General features: G+C 40.4%; 1 protein-coding gene across 1 annotated transcript; it reads left to right on the plus strand.

Moving 5' to 3' along the window:
• Window positions 1-1,033: 1,033 nt before the first annotated feature.
• On the plus strand, window positions 1,034-26,058 carry runx1 (RUNX family transcription factor 1). The gene is made up of 8 exons (XM_040014828.1): window positions 1,034-1,522; window positions 2,867-3,018; window positions 3,088-3,198; window positions 4,936-5,092; window positions 10,483-10,587; window positions 16,323-16,523; window positions 24,246-24,392; window positions 24,471-26,058. Exons 1-8 carry the CDS (start codon window positions 1,495-1,497, stop codon window positions 25,010-25,012), a joined length of 1,443 nt encoding a protein of 480 aa, XP_039870762.1. The 5' UTR covers window positions 1,034-1,494; the 3' UTR covers window positions 25,013-26,058.
• Window positions 26,059-26,148: the final 90 nt, after the last annotated feature.

The following is a 26,148-nucleotide window of genomic DNA, read 5'->3' on the forward strand; positions in this document are numbered from 1 at the left end:
TTCAGCAGCAGTTTAAACACAGTTTAGTTCTTCATCATTGAGACTTTTTTTAGTTGAGCAGATAAGTCATAGTTACTTTTTTCACCTGTCAGCTCTTTCCCTGTTGCTGCTTTCTTCCAGAAATGGTTAATAGCTCCATAATAATAATCTTCATGGTCATCTTCATTTATATAGACTTTACATACAGTACATGCAGAAGACAGAGTGCTAAAATGAACTCAGTATCTAAACCATTTTTTGTACATTAAAGTTTTTGTGTGTGCATGAAGACAATGTGCATGTGCAAATGTTGTTCAAATATGAAATTAATATAATAGCAATATAATAAAAATAGCTTTTCCTTCATTTAAAGTTATTTTTGGTGCTTAATTTGTTTTGTGAAATACTTTCCAGTAAAAACTTGAGCGGGATTCAAACTATCCCTGGTCAGTATAGGCAGCAATAACACAGTGTTCACAGTTTTGATGATAACATCACAATAATGCAATTTAGTATAGCTGGAGGCTGAGAGCATTATAAAACGGTCAGGAGTTCAGAAGTATCATTTATATCAAAGTACTAATGCAGATGTTTGAATGTGTATTCGAACTCTTACTATTAGAAACAGATGAAATCACATGAAAGTGGAAGTCATCCATGTGAGTCGGCTCGTTCGGCCTGTGCCGTCTTCATTTAGGATCAGTAACGTGCTTTAGATCACCTGCTGCCCTCTATCGTCTGTATGTGCTACTGACAGCTTGCATATATAAAGCACACAGATTCTGTGGTGAAAAGAATAAGAAAACAAAGATTTGGAGGCATGTGACTCTGACTTTGATCCGCAGTGATGCATTCATATGTCGTTAGTTTGTTATGTGTGGATAACGCACATAACCACACAGTGTCACGCAGGAAGAAGCGCAGCTCTGCCTCCTTGTTTCTCTGCTAAAGCCGCCTCCTTTCGGACGCACAGGATGCTGATTGGTCTTGTGTTTTCGGCGACAGCCTCTAGAACGTGTCCTGATTGGCTGAGAGCAGGTCTTTGCGCAGACGAGATGCAAATCCAGAGCGGTGCCGGTAAAAGGCTGACGCCAAGATCGGAGATGGCCATTCATCTGCAGCGGAAAGGACATAGAAGTAGTTATGATGAAAGCGCTTACTTACCGAAGCAAAATTTGAAATACAGTCAGATACTCTCTCTTTTTTCCCCTCCAACGTCTGCCCATTTCCTTCCACTTTCAGTATGAGCGGAAGTTTGTTCTGCTGAGCTTTGAAGACTACAGAACCCATCTCAAGTCTGCCTTTGACTTCTACTCTGTATGGAGAACGCATCAAACACATCTGAAAGCGTCGGGGACATGTTTGCACGGATTTAAATGTGTCGCGTTTGGTCGGGGTAGTTTGACAGATAAGTACTGGACGACGCGCACACAGGAATCCGCTTCTTGGCCGCAAACAGGAGGAAAGCAGGAGGCTTATAGTGAAAGTCAGCGAGAGGAGACTGTGGACGCACAGATGGTGTTTCCGTGGGACGCCAAATACGGTACGACGTATTATTCTGGTTATTGTTCACGATAAAGTATGAAGACATGCGCAGAGAACATATTTGTTCTCTTCAGCTGTCACATTAGTTTGACTGACTGAGCTGTTGGAGAAATGGTCTCTGACGGCGCGGTGTTTGTTGGTCCGTGTGTGTTTGTGTGTGAGCAGTGATGGTGATGTCCATATACTGGAATGTGTGTCATTGTACAACAACGTAGTCATTTACAGGCCTGTAGAAAACTGTAGCTTTATACATAATATAGCACAATCCAGCGTTCGTGTACCGGTTTACTCTGTGACATCCAAATCAGCTCAAACGATCATTGTCAGGTTATTGGTTTGATCCAGTCCATGAGTCAAAGTTTCTTAGATTTAAATATACAACCCCACCTTTTCTCAGTGACTGCGTTTGTGAATGGAAACAGAGTTATTGTGTGAACTGGTGAATGTGGTTTGTAGTGTTTGTAAAAGGGGAAAAAGTGGAGTCTGAGTTTTGCACTGCTGCCAGAATTCTTCAGAGATTGATGCAAAATGTTAACCATGTGTTGAAGTGTTCATTCTGAACTAACAAATGTGTGCTATAATACGAATGAGTGTTACCTGAGCTCACTAGGATCCAAAACTTTGGATTTGACTGAGAAGGTCATCAGGTTGGTCCAGTCTGCATGCCATCCTTGGGCAAGATACGAACCCCAGGGTGCTCTCTGTGCTCTCAGTGTGAATGTGTGTGAATGTTAGACCAAAAGCGCTTGTATGAAAGGACGTGAATGAGGTGTGTTGTATAAAATACTTTGAAGGCTCCAGATTAGAAATTTAAAAATCAGATATAAGAATCAGTCAATTTAACATTTAGATACAAATGTAACTATTAGCAAAATAAACGGTCACACCTGTTCACCTGGTTACCTTCTCCTGTGGTTGTGGTGCCCCGACAAGTGTACAACTTAAACATCTCTCAGTCTCACTGTGTGTGTGTTTTATAGATCCCAGTTCACACACACCTGTACAGTGAAACAGGTGTGTGTGTGTGTGTGTGTGTGTCTTTAACCTGAATAAAAAGCAAGCGTAGTCATAATTTGTCAAACACTATCTATAGAAATCTTTCTAGTCATTACCTACTAATCTACTTACTGATTGATCATAAGTTGTGACAGAATAGTGAAAAAAGTCCTTGTTAGTGCAGACTGGGGGGGGAAGAAAATATCTGTGAGCAAACAGAATCGCTACGTTTTCTTTTTCTGCTGAAATTATTTCTTAAACAATGAATGAAGAGTGAAAATATATTCTCATACTGTTCTGATGATTACGTGATTCAAAGAATATTTTTTCCTGGGTTCTGTCATAGACCCTGCCCCCGGTCGCCGCTATACTCCCCCCTCTACCACCCTTGCCTCGGGGGGGAAGATGGCCGAGGCCCTGCCTCTCGGAGCCCAGGAGGCCGGTGGTGGAGCTGCTATGGTGGGGAAATTGCGAATTGCAGACCACGGCATGGTGGAGGTAGGGCAGCACGGGACTGGTTGCTTATTTCTGTCTTAGACTAAAATAACTGTGCTGCTGTTTTTTCAGGTGATGCCAGATCATCCAGGAGAGCTGGTGAAGACAGACAGTCCCAATTTTCTGTGCTCTGTGTTGCCTACTCACTGGAGGTGTAATAAGACTCTGCCCATTGCTTTTAAGGTGTGTATGTTGTCATTTTAGCACAGGCCGTGCTGTACATCGTAATGGACTGTGCGTACTTAGAGTTCACATACATACCAGGTTTTACTGTTACGTATACAGTCAGTTCCACCTCTAACCAAGTGATCACGAACCTTTCACCTACTGAAAGTTTCCTGATAATAACATGTAGCATTTTTATATTATTACATCATCATGAGTTCATCTCTCTATTACTTTGATTGCCTTTACTGTTCTTGTCCAACGTGCTGTTCAGTATATTCACTGACAAACAGAGAAAAGCAGCATTTCCTCACATCTGGGAACAAATGTTTGACATTTTGCCTTTAAAAGTTAATTGATGTAAATGGTCCGGATGATTTACGACTTTAGTGTTTAATGTACCAAATCTAACATTTTGTACATTTTCCAGCATCACTCACAAAGGTCCATTTTTACAGACCTTTATACTGTCTTACCAGTGGGTCATATGATCCATCCACCCTCAGTGATTTAACACAAGTTTGTTTGTTTTTGCTGCGTTTCCCTCATGTGGATGGTTTTCCTGCACTTTGAGACAAAATGCATTTGTGAAAAAGCGGCTTTTAGCTGCAGAAAACACAGTGGATTGATTTACTGAGTTTTATGCATTAGTGTTTGTGCATACATGTGTGTGTAAGAGAGAGTTTGGTGCATTATGCATCATTATGGAGTGTCATGAGCGGATGTCACTGCCTCTTACTGATAATGGATGACTGTTGAGATGAACACGCACATTTTATGCACACAGCGAAAGACGCGCATCCATATTGTGTGTAGCTGATAACACACACTCTTCAGGTATTGTTCTGTATACATACACAGACACACATATTTGCTGGGCTGCTTTTTTGCTGCTGCTCCACAGTCTGCCCGATGGTGAATTTACTGTTTGTTCTTGAATAATTTCCAAACCCAGTGAAATGCTTATTGCAGCCAGTGTGATTCCATCAACTTATCTCATTACTGTGACCGGCACTGGTACTCAGTCTCACACCACTTTAAGTGATTACCAATAGGTGGAAGGTATAATTGAGTCGTTTTAATACTAGTGTGGCAGTCAGCGCTGGTTGGAGCGCTCTGGGTCACAGACAGAGATGCTCCATAGTACTATATCTGCCCTGCTTATTTGCACAATGATGCTTTGGTGTGATTAGCCATAATATGGAAATCAGCCTGCCTGGCTCTATATTTGTGTAGGTGTGGAAAAGGAGAGTGTGCTTTCTAGTGCGTTGAGCTCTCGTGGAGGGTAAAGCCTAACAGTATGCACAAAAGCTTTATTCAACAACTTTTAGTTAATCATTTGCATCTTTTACTGTCCATGAAGTTCAGTGTAAAACTGCCTCTTTGCCTCTCAGTCAAACCAAGCGTATGGTCAGTTTGAAATTGTGCTAGCCTCTCAGCAATTCAGTCTTTATATATGAACATTAGCTGCTCAGTCACTAATAGATGACTTTTTTGTTGTACTCTACTTTGGATCATCCCACAATCATCCCATCTGCATAATCAGGAGTTTTGCACTCCTGCTTTGCATGGACTGACATTTGGTGCAAAGTAGCATCAGGTGTGTAAAAACCTCTGTGGGACGTGTGCACTGAAAAATGGCACCGAACAGGTTGGATACAAAGATGTTCTGAAAACCTCAAACTTGGATTAAACCCTCGCGCAGACACAGCGCACACTCGTGCTTTTCTCTTGTTTGTGCCAACATGTCACTAGGTGGTTGCCCTGGGCGACATTCCAGATGGCACCTTGGTTACAGTGATGGCAGGAAATGATGAGAATTACTCAGCAGAGCTTCGCAATGCGACAGCTGCAATCAAGAACCAAGTGGCCAGATTCAACGACCTCCGCTTTGTGGGCCGCAGCGGTAGAGGTACGCACAGACACGCAAATACATCCATGGAAATGTGAATGCAGATTTACTGTATAGTGTAAAAGTTGTACAGTGTGAAATTAGCAGGCACCAGTTTATTAGTATGAGTGACATTAGTCAGAAGAGTTTCACCTTTAAATCTTCCACAGGTTGAAAATTAATAGACATGTTTTGTACAAGCATACAGCACAGCATTAAATTAGGGGAAGTACATGTGAATAAAAACAGCATTCACACAACTTCCTCCTAATATCCCATCCAGTGTCTGCCTCTTTCTTTCTCCCTCTCTTTTTAACGGACACACAAGCACAGTTACTCTAAATCAGGCACAGGCAAATGTCCCTACTTATCTATTTAAAACACCAGTCTTGTGTACACAAACCCTGCTAACATACAGACACACACAATATTGATAAATCCTCCCCCAGCCAAAAGAAATTGGTATAACTGTCAATATTTTATCAGCTGTGCAGACCTTAAGTTGAAAAAATGAGCATATTAATATTTCAAGTGCAGCAGAATTCAAATGAAGAAGAGTGAGGAGTCTAAATTTGTTTCATGCAAATTTAACAGCACAGAATACAATGGGACCATTTTCTCTCCCAGCAGTATTTTAAGATAGTATTTCTGTAATGTTGACTTACAGCTGGAAGACTGTAGTTGCATCTGTCTGTAAAACAGTGTGTGACCCAAACTGCTGTGACACGCAGTGCTTTGTTCTCTGTGCGTCTATTTCTTATTAATGCGTTTCATGATAAGGTGACAGGAACAACACGCAGGAAGGACGCAAATCATTTACACACACATGTGTAAAATGTACAGATGTGACGGAGACGATACAAACCTGCACAAATGTCACTTTCATTTCCACTAAATGGCCAAAAGTTAAATTGGAAATTGGTGAAAAATTTGTTACAGACTTGGTAACAAAACTGCTGGTTCGTGGATCAGTTTTCAGAATGCAATTATTGGAATCTGTCTGGAAAAATAAAGCAGTCAATATGGAAATAATCTGGTGAAAAATCTGGACCTTGCTTCTTCATTTTTGAATAAATGTAGTGGAGACAGTTACATACGATATGCCTCGTGCAGTAAATACATATTTTATTTCTTACCGTTTTCTATATGTGTAAAATCACATCTCACCGTGTTTCTGTTTGCTTTTGATAAACCTTTACACTCATGGATTCAAGTCAAGATCATTTTTTGTGCAGATGTCATCATCTCATGCTCACTCGATCAAAGCCTGATTTCGTTTATTCATGAGTGCTGCCTTTGCTTTGCACAGAGATGTTCTGACTTTAGAACGTTTGCCTCGCTAACCTGTATTTTTTCTTTGTTTATGCTTTCTGATGACTTTTCAGTCCCCTCGTAGGGACCAAAATCCACGTCCCCACGAGGTTCAGGCGTTTTTCACACTCAAAATGTGGTTTTAGTGTCATGGTTACAATTAGGTTATGGTTATAGTTAGGGCTAGGCATTTTTGATGGTTAGGGTAACCGGCTCAGGAAAGCATTATGCCAATGAGATGTCCCCATGAGGATAGCAAACCAGACGCGCGCGTGTGTGTGTGTGTGTGGCCATATATCGTGAAATACAGAAATCATGGTCTTGAAAGAGGAACTGAGAAAAAGACTGAAAATTGGTTACATACATGTGCGCGCACACACACACACACACACACTCTGTGTGTATTTAACTTTGATTGTTAGCTAAACTGAGTAACATGATGTGCACATTCATGAATCACATCTCGTCCTATTTTCCCAGGGTGAGATGTGCAAGAGTGACTGCAGAGAAAACATTTGTTGAGACGCACACAGGCTCTTTGTTATCTGTTAATGTAGTGTGTGTGTGTGTGTGTGTGCATGCATGTAACTCTTTTTGTAAACAAGGGAACAGAAATGCTGTTATACATTTTTCATTCATGGTGTGCTTTTCCTTTGCTTATATAGAGCAGAGAAAACACTGTGTGTAGACCAGGATCACGATCTCTTTCTGTTGGTTGCACAAAGACAGCAGAGACACACTGATGTCAGCTGCCATCTAGTGGCCATTAATACAGCTGAGAATGTCATGTGTTAATCGTTAGTGTTTCCTATAGAAGGGTTCTAGACAACTTAAACTGTTATTCAGTTCTGAGCTTTGTATAGCACTATATATGTTATATAATATATGACTACATTTCATGTATCATAATTTAAGATAATGAGAGGAGACAGAAAGGGAGAGGGAAATGAGAGTAACACCCGACACACAACAGCAGTGGGGCTCTGCCATGTGCAGTGTTTACATCTAGCACAGTGTTAAGTGACTGCTACTTCACACAGACACAGAGATAGTCCTATTAATGTGTGGTACATACACTCATATCTCTTAGATATGACCGCAGTTAAACACTGGTTTGTGATTGGCTGGCAGGTGTCTATTAGAAATGGGACACAGTAGTTTTCTAAATAAGTAATTAGGCTACATCCAAAGCCAAGCTTTAAGTCACTCAAAAAAGTATTTGTCATTTAAATGATCAAACCTTTACAAAAACTTGTTTTTTATAACATTTAAGGTAAAGCAGAGAATTTCGTTTATAAATGAAAGACAGATTTTTAGTTTTTCTCTCATTTTTTAAAAATATCTACTTGAAAAGATTGACTGCAGATATGTGCGAATAGCTTCATAATACCTTGTAATTAGAGCTGGGCGATAGAACGATAATGATATGTATCGCGATATAACTTTTTCTCGATAGAAAAATTAAACTATTGCGATAGACCTCGCCGCTCTTGTCCTCTTAAAAAAAAAGAAAAAAAAGAACAGCCAATCCAAATTAAGTAGCGCAGAGCCGAACCAATCACAGCCGCAGCGTCACGTCACGTGACTTGTTACGTACAGCACAAGTGCCAAGCCGCACATGTGTATTTGTTTGGGAAGCAGCCAGCCACCGTACCGCCCGGGTATTGGAGGAAATGAGTGTGCCACTAGAAAAATCAACCGAGCGTGACCGAAGAGAAAACAGATGATGGTTCCAATGCCGGAGAGATTGTCGAACGGAAGAGCCAAAGAAGTTCCGTAGTGTGAAGGTATTTCGGCTGTTTCAAGTCTGACAAAAAACAGAGTAGCGCGCACTGTAAATTGTGCCGAAAGCAAGTCTGGAAATACAATAAACTGGTGCATGCTCAGGCTACGTCCACACGTACCCGGGTATTTTTGAAAACGCAGATTTTTCTATGCGTTTGCACCTTTCATCCACACGTAAACGGCGTTTTTGGTCACTGAAAACGAAGATTTTTGAAAACTCCGTTTTTGCATTTACGTGTGGACTAGAAAAACGGAGAAAACGCAGCGTCAAAGGTGTGCGCATTTTTTGACGTCACACTGTGCGCCACATTATTGTTTCGGTGAAATTAATTTCTACAATACTGTTACTGTTAATTCTACTCTCTGCAGTGTTTAAATGCTTACACACAGTTACTGTCCCTCCACACATACGACTCTGTTCTGCTTCTATGCCCCAGCTTTGTTTACTTTTTCCCACCGAGGCTTCTAGACTTCTGATTGGCCAACATTTCTACACGGTTAGGAATCTAGCGCCACCTCCTGCTTTGGCATGTTCATAGCAGCGTTTTCCTTCATTTCTGCCTTTATGTGTGGACGGGATTATTTTTTAAAACGGAAACGGAAAATCTCCGTTTTCAAAAATACCCGTGTACGTGTTGACGTAGCCTCAGTCTCTGACTGGAAGCGCTAATTCGTCATTCGGCTTTTGTCAGACTAAAGTAACTGTTAAAACTGTTTGAAAAGCTAAGCTATACAACAAGGACAGATTGAGAATTTCCTTTTAGTTCTCAGTTTATTTGATATTGACAAAAGTTAGTCAATTTTGTCTGTTCTTCTGTAAAACAAACTAAGATTTATTTTTAGAATTAATATTTTGTTTCTAAGTGGAATTGACAATTTAGTCTGTTTCGTTTGTTCTATTTTGAAACTTAAACGCTTTAGCGGCTGCCTTTTGTGTAGTTTGCAATATTTGCCTTTATTTATCTGAAAAAGTCTCATGTTCCTTAAGTACATCTACCCTGTTGAACTTATTATGGGAAATAAATATTTAAATAAAAATAAGCTGCTGATTATTTCACATTTTACTTGTGAGCAATGGCACATTTAAATCTTACAAATATAGTTATTTGGCTTATATCGTGATATATATCGTTATCGCCTGAAATGAAAAAAACATATCGTGATATGAAAAAATCTTATATCGCCCAGCTCTACTTGTAATATTCATGATTACAGGTAATATTCTGTATTATTGTAGAATATGTAATATTCTACATTTGAATTGTTAACTTTGTCTATGACCACAAGTTTGCATGAAAAAACATTTTCATGTACACCATCCTTTTTTCTTTGCTCCACAATCTCAGGAATCAAGTCACATCCAGCAAAGGACAAAGTAATAGTTTTTTATTCTCATACATATTGTTTGCTTTTCAGAAACTCTTTTACTTTCAGTACTTTTTGTATATCACACTCAGAAGCTGGAATAAAGTTTACACATCGACCATTACCAATAAAAACCAAATTCAATGTAATTTACAGGATTACTATATAGAAAGAGCCAGAACCCCCACAAAGCACCTCAGCACTCAATGTCTTTATCCACCCTGAAACACTGTCGACAGTGTTCACTAACATTTTCCACACCTCACTGCAGATATGTCATGTGCCAGCCTGCTTCAAGGCTGCCAATATCATTCCTGTTCTGAAAAACAATGATCACAATGACTACAGACCTGTCGCTCTCACCTCTGCCTGTCCCATCTACAGTCAGTGATTGACCCCCTCTCTCTTGAACTCCCTGTGTTTTGCGTACAGAGCCAACAGATCAGTAGGTGATGTAGTTAGCATGGCACTAGACTTCTTCATCCAGCATCTGAACTCTGCAGGAACTTAGTATAATGGTTTTGTGGACCGTAATTTTGCTTTGAATACAATCATGCTGTAGGACAAGCTCCCCCACAAGCTCCCCCACAAACATCTTCCTTGGTTCCTTATACATATATATTGGCCGGTAATTGAATGGGACTGGCGCAGGACCCAACCAGGCCTTTGTTAGAGGACCCGAGCCTGAATCCTTTCCCCCCCGAGACCTAGCCTTCTCACTCACACACACACACACACACACACACACACACACACACACACACACATACACATATATATATATATATATATATATATATATATATATATATATATATATATATATATATATATATATATATATATATATGTTGTATAGAGGTTTTGCCCTGTGATTTTTGTCCATTCCCTTTCTCTCGTCATTTCTCTCTTTTCACCTTCCTTTTTCTCCCTTTCTTGTGTTTTCATAGGGAAAAGTTTCACACTGACCATCACAGTATTCACCAACCCTCCACAGGTGGCCACATACCAAAGAGCCATTAAAATCACAGTGGATGGTCCCAGAGAGCCGCGGCGTGAGTACTACTGACATACAAATGTTCACATTTTCCTCCTAGGCAAACGCTAACCTGGTGTTAAATACAGTTCGCTTGTAGATCAAATCAAATTACAAAAATACATATGTTTGTGGTCAGAAGTTTACGTACAGTCATGATGGGCATGAATGTCATGGTAATTTGGGGGTTTTAGTGAGGTTTAAATTGCTCTTTTTTCAGAGTGGAATGATTGTATATGTATATATTTATTTTCATTTCATTTTCATTTTTTATTTTATTTATAAAGCATCAGATCAGCACAGCTGCCTCAAGGCGACTAAAAATGAGGAATTGGGTGAACAAGTTTGACTTCATTTTGGATTTTCTAGGATCTACACAGGCTGGTTAAATTGTTTCCTTTCCTGGCATGGATCCGCTTAAGTGTTGTCATTTGGGAAGCTTTGGGAAGGGCATTGCAGAATCTTTATGTTAGCCTGCTTTATCCATTACAAAACCAGTTTAATCTATCTTTGTTATCTTTGAGATTATTATCCTGTTGTTTAAATATATTGTTGTTTAAAAGTTTTAACCATCTAGCTGTTGACTGAAGTTAAAGAATTTGGAGGTCATCCTCCTCCTTCATCACTAGGAGAATAACAGCCCCAGAGCTTAACACTACCATCTCCATGCTTGACAGTTGGTACAGTGTTATTAGGCCTGAATGTCTCAGACTTACACCTGGAAAAATTACCTCTGGACACCTTGGCCAAATAGCTCAGCTTTTCTCTTGTATATCTCTTTCTTCTTCTTTTCTTCTTCTCTTGTAAATATTTCGTTTTAGCCACGCTTGAAGGTCTTGATTTTGGAATAGGGGTTGACAGTCGATGGTGACACTAGTGTTCATAGTCCATGCCAGGATTGATCCTTGATCAATACTGCATTTCATTTATAAATGGTTCCAAAAGACCTTCGCAACTTAGATCTTCACTGAGTTTGTCGTTCCCCAGTTCCATGGTTCTGAGTATTGGTCAATCCAACAAGCGCTGTCGAGCAAACTCTTTTTATGCCACACAAGTTCTAATTGCTAGCATGAAGTTAATAGAGCTTGGCCTTTAAAACATGAACCAGGGCTCTAGTAGTAGTAAATTTTTCGATGGTGCAACTAAAAAAAATCTTAGGTCGCACTGGTGCGACCAAATGTTCGGGTACCAAAAAAAAATCTCTGCAACTCTGAAAGTCTCCGTGTGGTCAACAACAGACACACATTATGCCCCTATTGTGGACTAAACCAATCAGAGATAGTCAGGGGCGGGACCTCTCTGATTGGCCGTGGTCCAGTTGAAAGTGCAGGTGGATAGAGAGAGATGAGTAGCTTGAATAAAGTGATATCGATTCATTAAATCCACTTTTAAATATAACCGTGTTTTGCCAGAAACGCCAGATTCCCAGATTAAAGCTCACAGTTAAAGCTTTAATCTGGGAATCTGGTGATTTCAACAACCACCAAACAGTAAATGGACACGGACACGCCGTCGGGGCTGAAAGCCGACAGCTCGCTGACTCTGATGCGTCGGGTCCACGCTGTGTTTATGTCTTTTTGCGCTGATTCTGAGCTGCAGGTTTTGTCTCTCTCCAACCAAAATTCACCGAGCCAGCAGCAAAAGAAGATCCAAACTACGCTTCACATTTGATCAATGTCGTCATTAATTCCCTCTTACTATTGCTGTTTTGCTTCCACCAGGATAAAAATCACTTCATGCACAGCTCTCTCTCTCAGTGTACTTCAAGAACAGTTTCCCATCTCAAGTCTCTGTTTTCTGCATTATTCTTTCGCTTATCACCCACCAGTCTACCGTTGTTTACAGCGCTGTCGGCCACTATCTTTTTTTTCTTTTCTTTTTTAACTTAGTGACCTTGGATAAGAAAGACTAATTTCTGCTGTTCTATACTGAAGAAATTTTAACTTTTTTAAATCTATGCAAAATTGCAGAATATTGCAGAATATTTTTAAGGTTATCTGCTATAAAAATCCAGGCCAGGAAAATCTCCTTCATGTTCTTCTGTGTTTTACTCTCAGCTACTTTCACACAAAGGCATCTGCTGTGATGTTCACACCTCTGATGAAGTCTCACATGTATCAGTACTGATAAATGATCAGAATTATAATATTTCTGACTATCTGACGCAAAATTGAATCGAATCAGGATTTGTGAATCGGAATCAAATGGATCAGAAATCAGTGATGATACCCAGCCCTAGTGAGTAGCCTAGGCCTGACAGAAGTGGATGTAGCTGTGGGGAATAAGAAAAGATGAAAAGAACGATTGATAACTTTTTTTGTTAAGTTAAGGCCTGATCCATCTGAAATTCATAGCCAGTGCTCTGACAGGGAGCTATCAATTTCTGAACGCTGAAAAAGCAGCAGTGTATCCAGAAACATATTATATGTCGTCATAAATGCACTGCCCAAGTGTTCCCTCTACCACTGCCTTTCAGCGGCAGGCAGCAGCAAACAGGTCGTCAGAGGAGGTCGAGATGATGATTAAGTTGAACATTTTCTACAATATTGCCAAAGAGTGCCAAAGCACTTTAAGCACAAAATTGTTAGTTAATCATTTACAAATGAATACTGTCTATATGGACTGCAATTTTCCCCCCCAAAAAGTGCACATGTAAAACTGTGGTGTTAAGCGATGCAGTTGAAAAATTTGAGTGCACCTAACTTTTGTGCTGGTGCGCCTAAGAAAAAAAGTTAGGCGTACCAGTGCAACCATGGCGAAAAGTTAGTCTAGAGCCCTGTGAACTGTCAGAATCATCTTTGAACCTGTGAGCAGAGAAAATCCCAAATAAAGTCAAACTTGATAACCCACCTCTCATTTTTTTAAATCACTAAAAATGTATGCAGTGCAATCATTCCACTTTTGAAAAAAAAAAACAATTAAAAGAATTATTAAAAGCAAAGAATTACCATGACATTCATGTCCAAGTGAAGTACAAACCGGACTGCAAAAAAGTTGGGACACTAAACAAATTGTGAATAAAACCTGAATGCAATGATGTGGAGATGGCAAATGTCAATATTTTATTCAGAATAGAACGTAGATGACAGATCAAAAGTTTCATCCGAGAAAATGTTTCATTTGAAAGGAAAAATATGTTGATTCAAAATTTCACGGTGTCAACAAATCCCAAAAAAGTTGGGACAAGTAGCAATAAGAGGCTGGAAAAAGTACATTTGAGCATAACGAAGAGCTGGAAGACCAATTAACACTAATTAGGTTAATTGACAACGTGATTGGGTATAAAAAGAGCTTCTCAGAGTGGCAGTGTCTCTCAGAAGCCAAAATGGGTAGAGGATCACCAATTCCCACAATGTTGCGCAGAAAGAAAGTGGAGCAATATCAGAAAGGTGTTACCCAGCGAAAAATTGCAAAGACTTTGCAGTTATCATCATCAACTGTGCATAACATCATCCGAAGATTCAGAGAATCTGGAACAATCTCTGTGCGTAAGGGTCAAGGGCGTAAACCCATACTGGATGCCCGTGATCTCCGGGCCCTTAAACGACACTGCACCACAAACAGGAATGCTACTGTAAAGGAAATCACCGAATGGGCTCAGGAATACGTCCAGAAACCATCGTCAGTGAACACAATCCACCGTGCCATCCGCCGTTGCCAGCTGAAACTCTACAGTGCAAAGAAGAAGCCATTTCTCAGTAAGATCCACAAGCTCAGGCGTTTTCACTGGGATCATTTAAACTGGAGTGTGGCAAAATGGAAGACTGTTCTGTGGTCAGACGAGTCACCATTCGAAGTTCTTTTTGGAAATGTGGGACGCCGTGTCATGACCAAAGAGGACAAGGACAACCCAAGTTGTTATCAACGCTCAGTTCAGAAGCCTGCATCTCTGATGGTATGCATGAGTGTGTGTGGCATGGGCAGCTTGCATGTCTGGAAAGGCACCATCAATGCAGAAAAATATATTCAGGTCCTAGAACAACATGTGCTCCCATCCAGACGTCATCTCTTCCAGGGAAGACCCTGCATTTTTCAACAAGATAATGCCAGACCACATTCTGCATCAATCACAACATCATGGTTGCGTAGGAGAAGGATCCTGAAATGGCCAGTCTGCAGTCCAGATCTTTCACCTATAGAGAACATTTGGCGCATCATAAAGAGGAAGGTGCGACAAAGAAGGCCCAAGACGATTGAACAGTTAGAGGCCTGTATTAGACAAGAATGGGAGAGCATTCCTGTTTCTAAACTTGAGAAACTGGTCTCCTCGGTCCCCAGACATCTGTTGAGTGTTGTAAGAAGAAGGGGAGATGCCACACAGTGGTGAAAATGGCCTTGTCCCAACTTTTTTGGGATTTGTTGATACCATGACATTTTGTATCACCATATTGTTCCCTTAAAATCATAAATTTTCTCAGTTTTGTTCTGTGATTTATGTTCTATTCTGAAGAAAATATTGACATTTGCCATCTCCACATCGTTGCATTCAGTTTTTATTCACAATTTGTTTAGTGTCCCAACTTTTTTGGAATCCGGTTTGTATTTTGGCATTGTTTATTGGGCTCGCAGAACAAGGCATGGTAATAATAAATGAACCTGAAAACTAAAAAACAAACTTCTGATGTGCCATTGTTTAAAGGGTTTCCTTTTAACAACACATTAGACTCACCAATAATAAACAACTTTTATTATTTTGTTTATTACAAAAGGTCGACCTACCAAATGTAAGACCTTTTTACTGTATTTGGTGCTAGGCTGCATTTATATCATGCCATTTTAATTGCCCCGACTCAACAACAGCTGACCTACCTCAACTGCAATTTGCACATCAGTACACTTTGCACACTAACTTTATTTTGCACATTGAGCTCCTTTGTACATCCATTTACATCTGCATACCTCACTTGTCTTCACTTACTTATTTTTGTACTTATTTATTTAACTTTCACTATTTTTATCTGTATATATCTAATATCTTGTCTTATTGTTATCCTTGTTTATCTTGTTCCTCCAACCCTACCTACTTGGCATTTGTGTATGGACAGCAAAGGAAGAATTTCATTGCACAGAGAAATGCTATTTCTTCTGTACACATGACAATAAACACTTTGAATTATAATAATATTATTGACAATTTCTTAGGATAATGTGTTTTATTTAATGTCATTATTTCATCAATTTTATTTTATTTTGTGAACTGCATACTCAGTGAAGACGCAACCCTGCAGACAAACTTTCAATTGAGTGTTTTCATAAGGGGAACCTGATGCAACACTTACTTCCTCTCCCACTGAGTATGATGAAACACGGGGATTTCTTTAGGCTTACGAATGGGAGAAGAAAAAAGATAGACGTGTTTCTTCTAATAAATGCTAATAAGTGTCATTAAAATAACATTAGTCCACTTCACTTCCATATAACATGAACAAAGTGATACTGGTCAGAACAAGAGGAGAAGTAACAAAACAACAGGAGCACTTGTCAAATCTGCTTAGCTGTGAATACCCATCACTCGTCTATAACTCACCCATGCACACACAGTATAAATACACAAATGCACACTTCCCTTGTTGTGAGGAAGTGCCTGTAACTGGAGCTCAGTATCAGAGCTTTAAAGTGCAGCCACACACACACACAGTGTAATCACATCACAAGCATGGAGTGCTTTGCTGACAACTCAATAAATTTCAGGAATTTTGAGCTCAGGAGTGATACTTGAAATTCTAACGATTTCCTCTTGACTTTCTGCCTCAGGTCATCGTCAGAAGATGGACGAAGTCAAACCAGGCTCCCTGGCTTTCTCTGAGAGGCTAACAGAACTGGAACAGCTGAGAAGGAGCTCCATGAGGGTGACACCTCCTCATCACCATCATCAATCGTCAGCCAACAGTCGCCAACCTCCAACTCTCAACTCTGCCGCTTTCTCCAGCCCCACACACACTCAGATAACTCCTGGTAAGGATGTTTATGTCCTTCAAATCAGTCACTCATGTTCCTACCTGTCCACAACTGTACAACTGTTATATATATCACCATTTTCATTAACTGATGCCCCTTTAATGTGGATCCATATCCATGACAGTCATCCAGCTTTCCTGATGTAGGGGTAAAGGATATAGTAGCTGTTTTTCAACCAGACCCAGGTTCATTGTACTATGTGTCAGTGTTAAATAGCAAGTTCGAAGGTGAGATGAAGTTGTTATCACCATGGGCAGCCAGTCCGAATGCATAGAAATGACCATCAACAATTGTGAAGTGGGTCTGGGTTTATTTCACGTTAGATCAAAGGAAAGACACACATGAACTTCTCAACTCTTCAAAAGAAAACTAAGTTGGACATGGATGTAGTGACCCACTCGCCAGTCCAAGTGGGTCACTACATCCAGGTCTTCACATTGTATATACTGGTTTGAAAATAGGGATTGTCCTTTTCCCGATTTACTTTTTTATATATGTTTGTCACATTTAATGTTTCAGATCATTAAACAAATTTAAATAGTAGACCAAAAAAAGGAAACACAAAATGCATTTTCTAAATGAAGGTGTTTATGATTAAGGGGGAAAAAATCCAAACTCTAATCTCTTAATCATTTGTGTTGAGAACAGACATGGGCAACGCGTTACGGTAATCCGATTAATTTTTGTCCCTTACCTTAGTAACGACTAAGGTAAGGGATTACTGTTGCAAAAAAGGTCATTAAGCATGTTGCGTTACTGCATTACTAAAACCGTGATTTTTTTTTTGTGAGAGTGTCTCATGACAGTGATGCAAGCGTGTGCGACGTTCGTGACAACAGCTGTGATCAACAGTGGATCATATAACAAGTGCGGCAGCGAGTTTGAGTGTGCAGCGTTTAAAGCGTGGAAGTGCTGACCTTACTTTGAGTTTGATTCTATAAACAGTGACAAAAACATTTGAGTCCGCTGTTCACTGTGTGGGAAGAAAACTTCTTTTTACAGCAAAAAAACCCCTAAACTTCCGAGCAAACGCCAAATACGCTGCCGCTGGAATGTGACATTCACAGAGAAGCTGCCGTATCCTTCCACTGACCGCTGCGACACACCTGCACCAGGGTAAACCTCCGCCTACCCCACTCCTGCTTTACAGGTGAAAATAGAGCAACAGGACCTCTAGTCTTTATTTATTTTCTGCTGTGTTTTACTTGCACCTATTTGAAAGACTGAGTGTAAACACAAAAAATATTTTATTTTATTTGCTGGAATGACAGAAAACAGGTTTAAATGTTAAACTAATTTCTCCCAGTCAGAGAATGTTGCATATAATTTAATGTTTGCTTGATGCATAAAGTTAAAAGATTAAAACTAACTAACTTTTCCATTTGATTGCATTTTGTATGATGGATTATGCAGAAAAAGTAGAATTGGGCTGAAAGATCTATCGATTTATCACCTATTCAGGTTGTAAATCATGTTTTAAAAAGTAACTAAGTAACTAATCACTTCTGAAAATAAGTAATCAGTAAAGTAACAGGATTACTTTTTTGGGGAAGTAATCAGTAATTAGTTACTAGTTACTTTTTTCAAGTAACTTGACCAACACTGGTTAAGAATATGATTAAAATACAGCCACATAAATAATTATTTGATTCCCTGCTGAATTTCTAAGTTTGCTCACAAAGAAATGACCAATATCTGATTTTAATCAAGACAGATAGAATATCAACCCAAAGTTCAGAAAAGCCACATTACATAAACGTTATAAATTGATTCGCATGTCACTGAGTGACTTAAGTACACATATGAATGAACACTTCGGATTGTAAAGGAAAAGAAAAACATCATGCTGGATGGCTATACTGATATGGACTGGGTATTTTCGATGGAACTGAAGATGATCAACCTACAGAGGGCTGAATTCAAAGACACTCCAAAAGTCAAAGACAAAAATTTTGCCGAAATTTCATTGCAGCAGTTGAAAATGGTAGTCAATAGGTTGCCATGTGTCACGTGCCCGTGACACATGGCACGTCACACGGTCACGGGCACGTGACACATTCCTGTTGAGACTACAGATCATCTCCTAGGGGATCTCGTCCCACATCTGGACAAGGGCATAACAGTCTGGACGACCTGACGTCCAACCTGGTGGTGTCGGATGGAGCAAACCATAATGTCCCAGAGGATTAAACATTAGATTTAGGTCAGGTGAGCATGGGGGAAAGTCAGTGGTGTCTCTTTCTGAAGCTCCATGCAAGATCTTGCTCATTCGATCAGTTCCTAATATTTAAATTTACAGTAATGGATTACACAGTAGTGGGAATACATTTCATTACAGCAGAGTGTCTTTTGGAAAGTGCTGTAACTAAATTTAAGGACATAATTCCTCTACTGTTACACTTTTCAATACCATGTGCCAAAACAGTACAAAGCAGCTATCTAAAGTCTACTGCTTCAGAAGTCGATTATCTTGCTGTTACATTCATACTGCAAAGGGACGTGCAAGGGACGACACAGCCATGAGGGACAATGCAAACAGTAACAGAACCAAAAGCAGATCTAAACAAAGCAGATAATGAGGGAGTTGGCCTGGCCAAGAGGTTAGTCTTAAAGGCTGCAGCAGCTTGAGTGGCTGGTTTGGCCATAAGGCAAGGTCTACAGGCAGACCTCCTCAATGCAGGCAGGCAGTGAGGAGGTCTGCCTTGGAGGCCAACAATTTAGAAAAGAATTGAGGGGGCATCATGGGTGACAGTGTTTGAGGAGATGTGGCTAATCCAGTTATATGGCAGGAGGCTATTTTTTACTCCGGCGATGATTTATTGGACGCCAACTGTGGTGTCAGAAACCTTTGAGCGACAGGACTGGAGGCTGACAATGGTGGCAAAGACTGGATTCCAGCGACTGCAGCGACTCCGGTGGCTTGGATGGAGGACAGCATCGAAGGAAGCTCTCAGATGGCTGTAAGGTGATTAGAGTGACAGACTTCCTTAAGCTGGGTTGGAGGTCCACATAGGCAGTGGAGTTGACAGACCCCATCAGATGGCTGTACCGGACACACCGGGGATCGGTGAAGGTGGAGTCAATGGAACACCTCTGGAGGCTTGGTAGGGGACCAGCATTGGCAAAGGCGACGGGTACTTGGTCCAGATGACGCTCGTTAATGCATCAACGCATTAACGAGCTAGCCGCGCCAACGCGTTGACGCCATACAGCCCTCGCACGAGGCGATCCGCGTTAACTAACGGGGATTTGGGCTGATGAGTCCAAATTTGTCTACAGGAAATCATACTATCCAGGGAGAACACGAACAAAGATCAAAGGGAGACACAATATTGGAGGGTTGTTAGGAAAGTGGGGACAGCTGGGAACAAATCAGGGACAAATCAGGAGTAACAAGACAGGGGAAGCAAAACTGAATGTGCCACACACAGGACAAGTGAATAAAACTGGAAGTAGCACTGAGACCAAGACTAAGAAACAAGCTTGACACAGGGACAGAAGACAAATCATGGAGACAAGACCAAGGGAAGAGAATGGGAACACGAAGAGAAACTATAACTGCTAACCAACTAAAGGCACAGATGACAGGAATAATCCAAAACCCATAGCCAGAAATAAGAACCAAGAATAATCATAAAAACAAGACAACAACCAAAAATGCCAAAGCTCAAAATCCTCGAACAGCAACCCAGGAAAAGAACAGCTAGTCCATTTAACTCCGCTTCTAGTGATAACAGGCATTTGTGTGTCATTTATCTTCTTGTGGCTTTAGTTAATGAGATCTGTTATCTTCTCCATGGATGCTCTATGTTGTACCGAAAGAAAGTATTTGTTTCTCCTCGTCTTCAGTGGAGGTGACACAGAATGTCAGTTCCTACTAATGTGTGCTTTTAAATATTTCTGTGTGTGTGTGTGTGTGTGTGTGTGTGTGTGTGTGTGTGTGTGTGTGTGTGTGTGTGTGTGTGTGAGGACACAACTGGCATCTTAAGGAGGAAATGAGAGTCAGCTAGCAGGAAGTGCTACTGTGAGAAAAAAAAAAATTTGTATGTAACTGTCACAAACTAAAAAGAAAAAGCTCACATACTACAGCTGCCATATGTAGCTTAAATGCCCCTTCCAGCTGAAATAGTTCAGAAGTGAACTGTTTTTGTGCTGTTTAAAAATATGTTAAAAGGAATAAAACTCAAAGTAAAATTCCAGATAACTAAGCAGCCAAACATCATAACATTGCTCAAAACGAACCTGTTTTAAGGAACCTTAAGTTCAAATACGCAAAAAAAAATACATTTGTTGGATTCCTGTTATAACATTCTTACTACCTTTAAAACGACTGTACTGTAGCATGGCATGGAGGCATGGAGGTAATGTGACTGTGGTGGATGATTGCTTTCTATGAACAGTTTGATATTTCTTTCATGTATTTTCAAGCTGTGACGATGAGCGGAGATGTAAAGTAGCAGAAGAGGTGTGTGTACACTGAGTGAAAAAGAAACAGAGGTGATCTCTAAGTGCTTCCTACTGTCATGGACCCTGTTAAAATGAAGAAAAAAATCAACATTCAGCAGTTAACTTACTTTTTCCTCGCCCTTTCTTCTCTGAACAACCTGTCGCTCTCACTAACCCCACCAAGCGTTCATTTCTAATTTGTCTTCCTTTCTTTCACATCTATAATTTCTCCATGCTGTGAATAAACAAACATGCACGGAGCTGTATCTCCGTTACATTTGAAATGGCAGCTTATTACATATTTGTGTTGTTGGCTCTCTGCGCTATTGTATCACTTCCAGTTCCTGTTAAATGCACAGTGGTATTTTGTGTAGCCAATTTAATTAAAACCTTCAGATAATGAAGAATGTATGAAGAAATATAAATATATATATATATATACAATAACAGCAGCTGTACAAGTATTACATGGAAATGAAGAAGTATAATGTCCAGTGTTGTGCTATCCACATTTGTAAGCGTCTTACACCATCTTACAATGCTGTGATTGCAGCCATTCCCCAACTCTCTGTGAATGGGACTCATGGTTATTGATCAATAGTCTTTGATCAATGATCAATGGTCTTCCTTACAGATGGACTTCTAATAGGATCAGTGCCTTTATCGTTACAAAACCTCTGAAGAGATCAGATAGGACCATCAAAAACAAAGGACTCTGATGCCGAACTGGCTTTTCTACAGGCATTTCAAAGTTCCTGTTCCTGCCAGTCTTTTTGGACCTCAAACAGCTCAAGACTTGATCATTTTGTTAAGACCTGACAAAGTGAGTCCAAGAAATACAGAGTTAGAATTAACACGTGTTGTGTAAAAAAGCTTTATATATCTTTACATACTTTGTCTGCATAGCTGCCCACAAATATTACCTGTTGGGCTGATTAAGACCCAGTTTGCCTCTTATAGCACCAGGAATGCTTAGATGTATCCTCACTGTGTGAAAGGTTAGGATCTACTAATACTGATACAGGCAGATAGCCCTTTAACTCATGGGACTACCATCAATACCAGTGTGAAAACCCATGCCAACCCAACCAATTCCATTTGTGAGTGACTGGGAGAAAATCCAGAGAACAAGCCTCCATACTTAAGCTCTGGGTACAGAATACCACCACAAGTTGGAGGTGGAAATACACTGTCCTGCCACTTCATTAAATACTAACCAGGAGCCACCCATGAGCCAGTAGCCTTGGTAAAAGCCTTGAAATAAACAAAGCAAGTAAATGTCAAAACAGGGTGCTGGTTGAGCTCAGTTGGATAACCCGGCGATCAAATGCTGCATGGCTGAGAGTGGCCAGCCCAGGTTTGAGTCCAACCCGTGGCCCGTTGCCACGTCTCCCCCCTCTGCTTTCCTGTCAGTCTTCACTCCACCTTTCTAATAAAGCTGTAAGAAGGGCGATTTTTGTTTGTATGCGGCATCAGTCCATAATTCCTTCAAAAAAAGAAACAATCAGGAGCCAAAATCAATTATCTAGAAAGACTTCTGTATTGTTTCATGCAAGCTGATGCAATGCATCATTTAATTTATTAAGCTCGTACATGATCATTTCTTGAAGTGTCATGTAATTTTATTTTTTCATTTGATGTTTAGTTTATGATTAAAGAGTTACTGACACAAACCTCTTCCCTTAATTTAATCTCAGTATAGCAGGACAGTTATTTTTCTTGAATCAGTCGTACCACACAGTTTTTGTTATCATAGAACAGTTGCTTATTATGATGAATGTAACTCCAAATTCTCAGTGTAATAGTTAACAAATTAAAATTAAATTCTAAAGTTTTATATCTCAGAACATGTAAAAAAAATAATGTGGTCTGTAGTAGGTCTTAACATTAGTTTAATACAAACTCAGATAAACTATAAAATGTGACATATTACACTGTGTTATTATTTATTTACTAAAGAAAATAAGCCAAAATGCAGAAGCAGTGTATAAAAAACCAAGCACACCATTACTACTTCCATGAAGATGTTAATCAAATGGTCATGATGAAATGATCATCAGCGAGTGTGCCCACCTCTATAAAGGCAGACATTTTTGGTCGTTTGCTCGGTGGGGTATTCCTTTGGGATTTAATGCAACACCAAGGTAGAAAGAGATCAATGTTAGAGGCTCATCAGTTCCAGGTTTCTTTCAATGTTTTTCTTTTGATTAGAAAAAACTGAAGAGGTATGGCTTGTTTGGTAGCATTGTCAGCCAAAAGCCTTGTATCCCTAAAACCTTAGCTTTGCAAAATGGCATCTGAGCAAGCCACAAGACTTCTGGGACGATGTTGGATATAAAAGTCTAATGTGGATATGTTTGGCCAAATTGGCTTGTTTGGTGAAAGGAAAAAAACACAGTATTTCAGCACGAACATATCATACCAGTCCTCAATCCTGAGGTAAGAGTTTCGACTTAATTGCAGCCCCAACAACAGAGTAAGGAAGACATAATTAACGTTGTAAGAAAATAGATGGAGGGACATAATTAGGAAGGGAGAGATTGGGGTAAAATGAATGGCTACTTTGAACATGAACATTTAATAAAGTGTGGCTTTGAAGTTTTTAATAGTCACATTCAACATCCATCCAGTCTCATCCACTTATCCTTGTCAGGGTCGGGCTGGAGCCTATCCCAGCTGTCATAGGGCTGGACAGGTCGCCAGCCTGCCGCAGAGCTAACACAGACAACCATTCATACTCACATTCACACCTATGGACAGTTTAGAATTACCAGCTAACCTAACCCCAACTGCTAATCTTTGGACTGTGGGGGGAAGCCGGAGTACCTGGAGAGAACCCACGCGAACACGGGAGAACATGCAAACTCCAAACAGAAAAACCTGGGGGTGGAATCAAACTCAGGACCTTCTCACTAAATAGAAACAGTGCTAATCACCCCACCCACATGCAACATAACATAACATAAACTGGGAGTGTCAGTAGCACAGGAAAAAGTCATGTGAAAAAAACTTTTCTTGAACCTCAAACGTTGATCCTGTTCATCTGGACGTAACGTTTTCAGTGGGAGAAACGTTTCATCCAGATGACTTCTTCAGTCTCAGCTGACTGCAGGATTCCAACCTTATATACAGTACATTTGCACAGTAACTGAAACTAGCACTGTTGAAGGAATAAGCCTTTCTTGAAACATTTTACTGCTCCAAAGGTATCAGTGATTATATATTACATGTATTTTCGCTCACAGTCCCTTTCTCCTGTCTTGTCTCTTTCAGATTCCAGACAGATGCAGTCATCACCATCATGGTCTTACGATCAATCGTATCCTTATCTTGGCCAGATAACTACACCCACTGTTCCCACAGCTAATTCTCTATCACCTGGTCGTTCTTCTCTCAGTGACCTGTCCTCTCGACTAACAGGTAACAAACCTATGCGTGGTGACACACGTAGGGAACACTGTGATTAAGTTGTAACAATCAACCTTTGTCTTCTTTCAGGCTCTGAGCTCACTGCCTTTGGTGACCCAAGGATGACCTTAGAACGGCCTTTCAGTTCCCTGCCCTCCTTGCCTGACTCACGTTTTTCTGATCCCCGGGTGCACTATCCTCCCACTGCAGCTGCCTTTACCTACACCCCATCCCACAATCCAGTCTCCAATGGTGCACTCGGTATCACAATGGCAACAGCCATGGCCACCACCCCTGCAGGGAGGTACCACACCTACCTGCCTCCACCCTATCCTGCAAATGCTCCCCAAGCTCAGAACGGGCCCTTCCAGTCCACCTCCTCACCATATCTCTACTACTCCACTGCCGCTGGCTCCTACCAGTTCTCCATGATGACAAGTGGAGCAGGCAGCAGTGATTCACGCTCACCACCAAGGATCTTGCCACCATGCACCAATGCCTCCACAGGTTCTTCCCTCCTGCACCCCTCTTTACCCAGTCAGAACGAAGGGGTGGGTGCGGAGGTGGAGTCCAGTCACAGTAGCTCACCAACAAACATGGCTCCTGCTGAAGCTGTCTGGAGACCCTACTAAACGAGCAATGGCAGAAGTGAAGGGTGCACCCACCCACTTTGTCATGTGATGCACACACTGGCAAGGGTGGAACAAATAAAATGAAACGGTAACATCCGGTGGGTCTGCCTACTAATTAGCAAGCAATATTGAGTTTCAAGTTAAGCTGCATGTTAAGACCAGTTTATGTTAGAACTGGCTAATGTCGGTACCAAACATCACACAACTAGGAGACAGAAGAGTACAGCCAGTAGGAAATACTGTCACATCAGGGTCTATCAAGATAGGATTGCTGTAGAGGAGAAACAACAAACTGAAGACACTGTGCTTGAGCAGGACTGGACTGATCTCAGCCAAGCATCCTTTGTTCAGTACCAGGACTTATTCGTCATAATGTGGTTGATGATGTGAATATATTATTTGCTCCTGACAAATGTTGTGATGAACTGTTTGTGTTTACTGTAGCAATTTCTGTCTCTTTATACATCAGCATTCTTTCCCCCCCTTTTTCTGTCTCAACTAAAGTTCAAGAAATATCATTATAGACATGAAATAGTTCAAAGTTTTCCATTGTTTCCATTTCCAAAGTTCACTGTATTCCATTAGCTGTGTTCATCCAAGATGGTCTTCTCTGTTCTCCAAATCCACCACCATTTAATTTTGAACCAACAAACCATCGCACCAAAGATTGCACCATTGTAAAAGCAGTGAATTTGTTCTCATGACACCTTTTTAGAGTTTATTTCATATTTGTTCCTGTCTGTGTGCATATGTGTGTTTGGGTGAGAGTCTCTGTGTGTCAAATTTTCCAGTGATCCACTACTGATTTGTACCATATATAGCAATGACTGTATATGACACCCTAAGATTGTTTTCATCACCCCTTCCTCTCTCTCACTGTCTCTCTCAAATAGACACACAGACTCAGAGAGACATACAAAGACACACACACACACACACACACACACACACACACTTACGTCATAGTTTGCTATAACACTGTTGTGTGTATTTCAATTAGACTGATGTAAATATAAAGAAAACACAACTGTTTCCTGGTCCTTTAATATGTTTTCATTGTTATTTGTCTCTTCATGAATAATCTGCCCTAAGACAAAACACACACACACAACACACACACGATCTTTTGCTGTTTC

The sequence above is a fragment of the Simochromis diagramma genome, unplaced genomic scaffold (genome assembly GCF_900408965.1).
Source record: "Simochromis diagramma unplaced genomic scaffold, fSimDia1.1 OVJJ01000165.1, whole genome shotgun sequence".
Classification (NCBI taxonomy): domain Eukaryota; kingdom Metazoa; phylum Chordata; class Actinopteri; order Cichliformes; family Cichlidae; genus Simochromis; species Simochromis diagramma.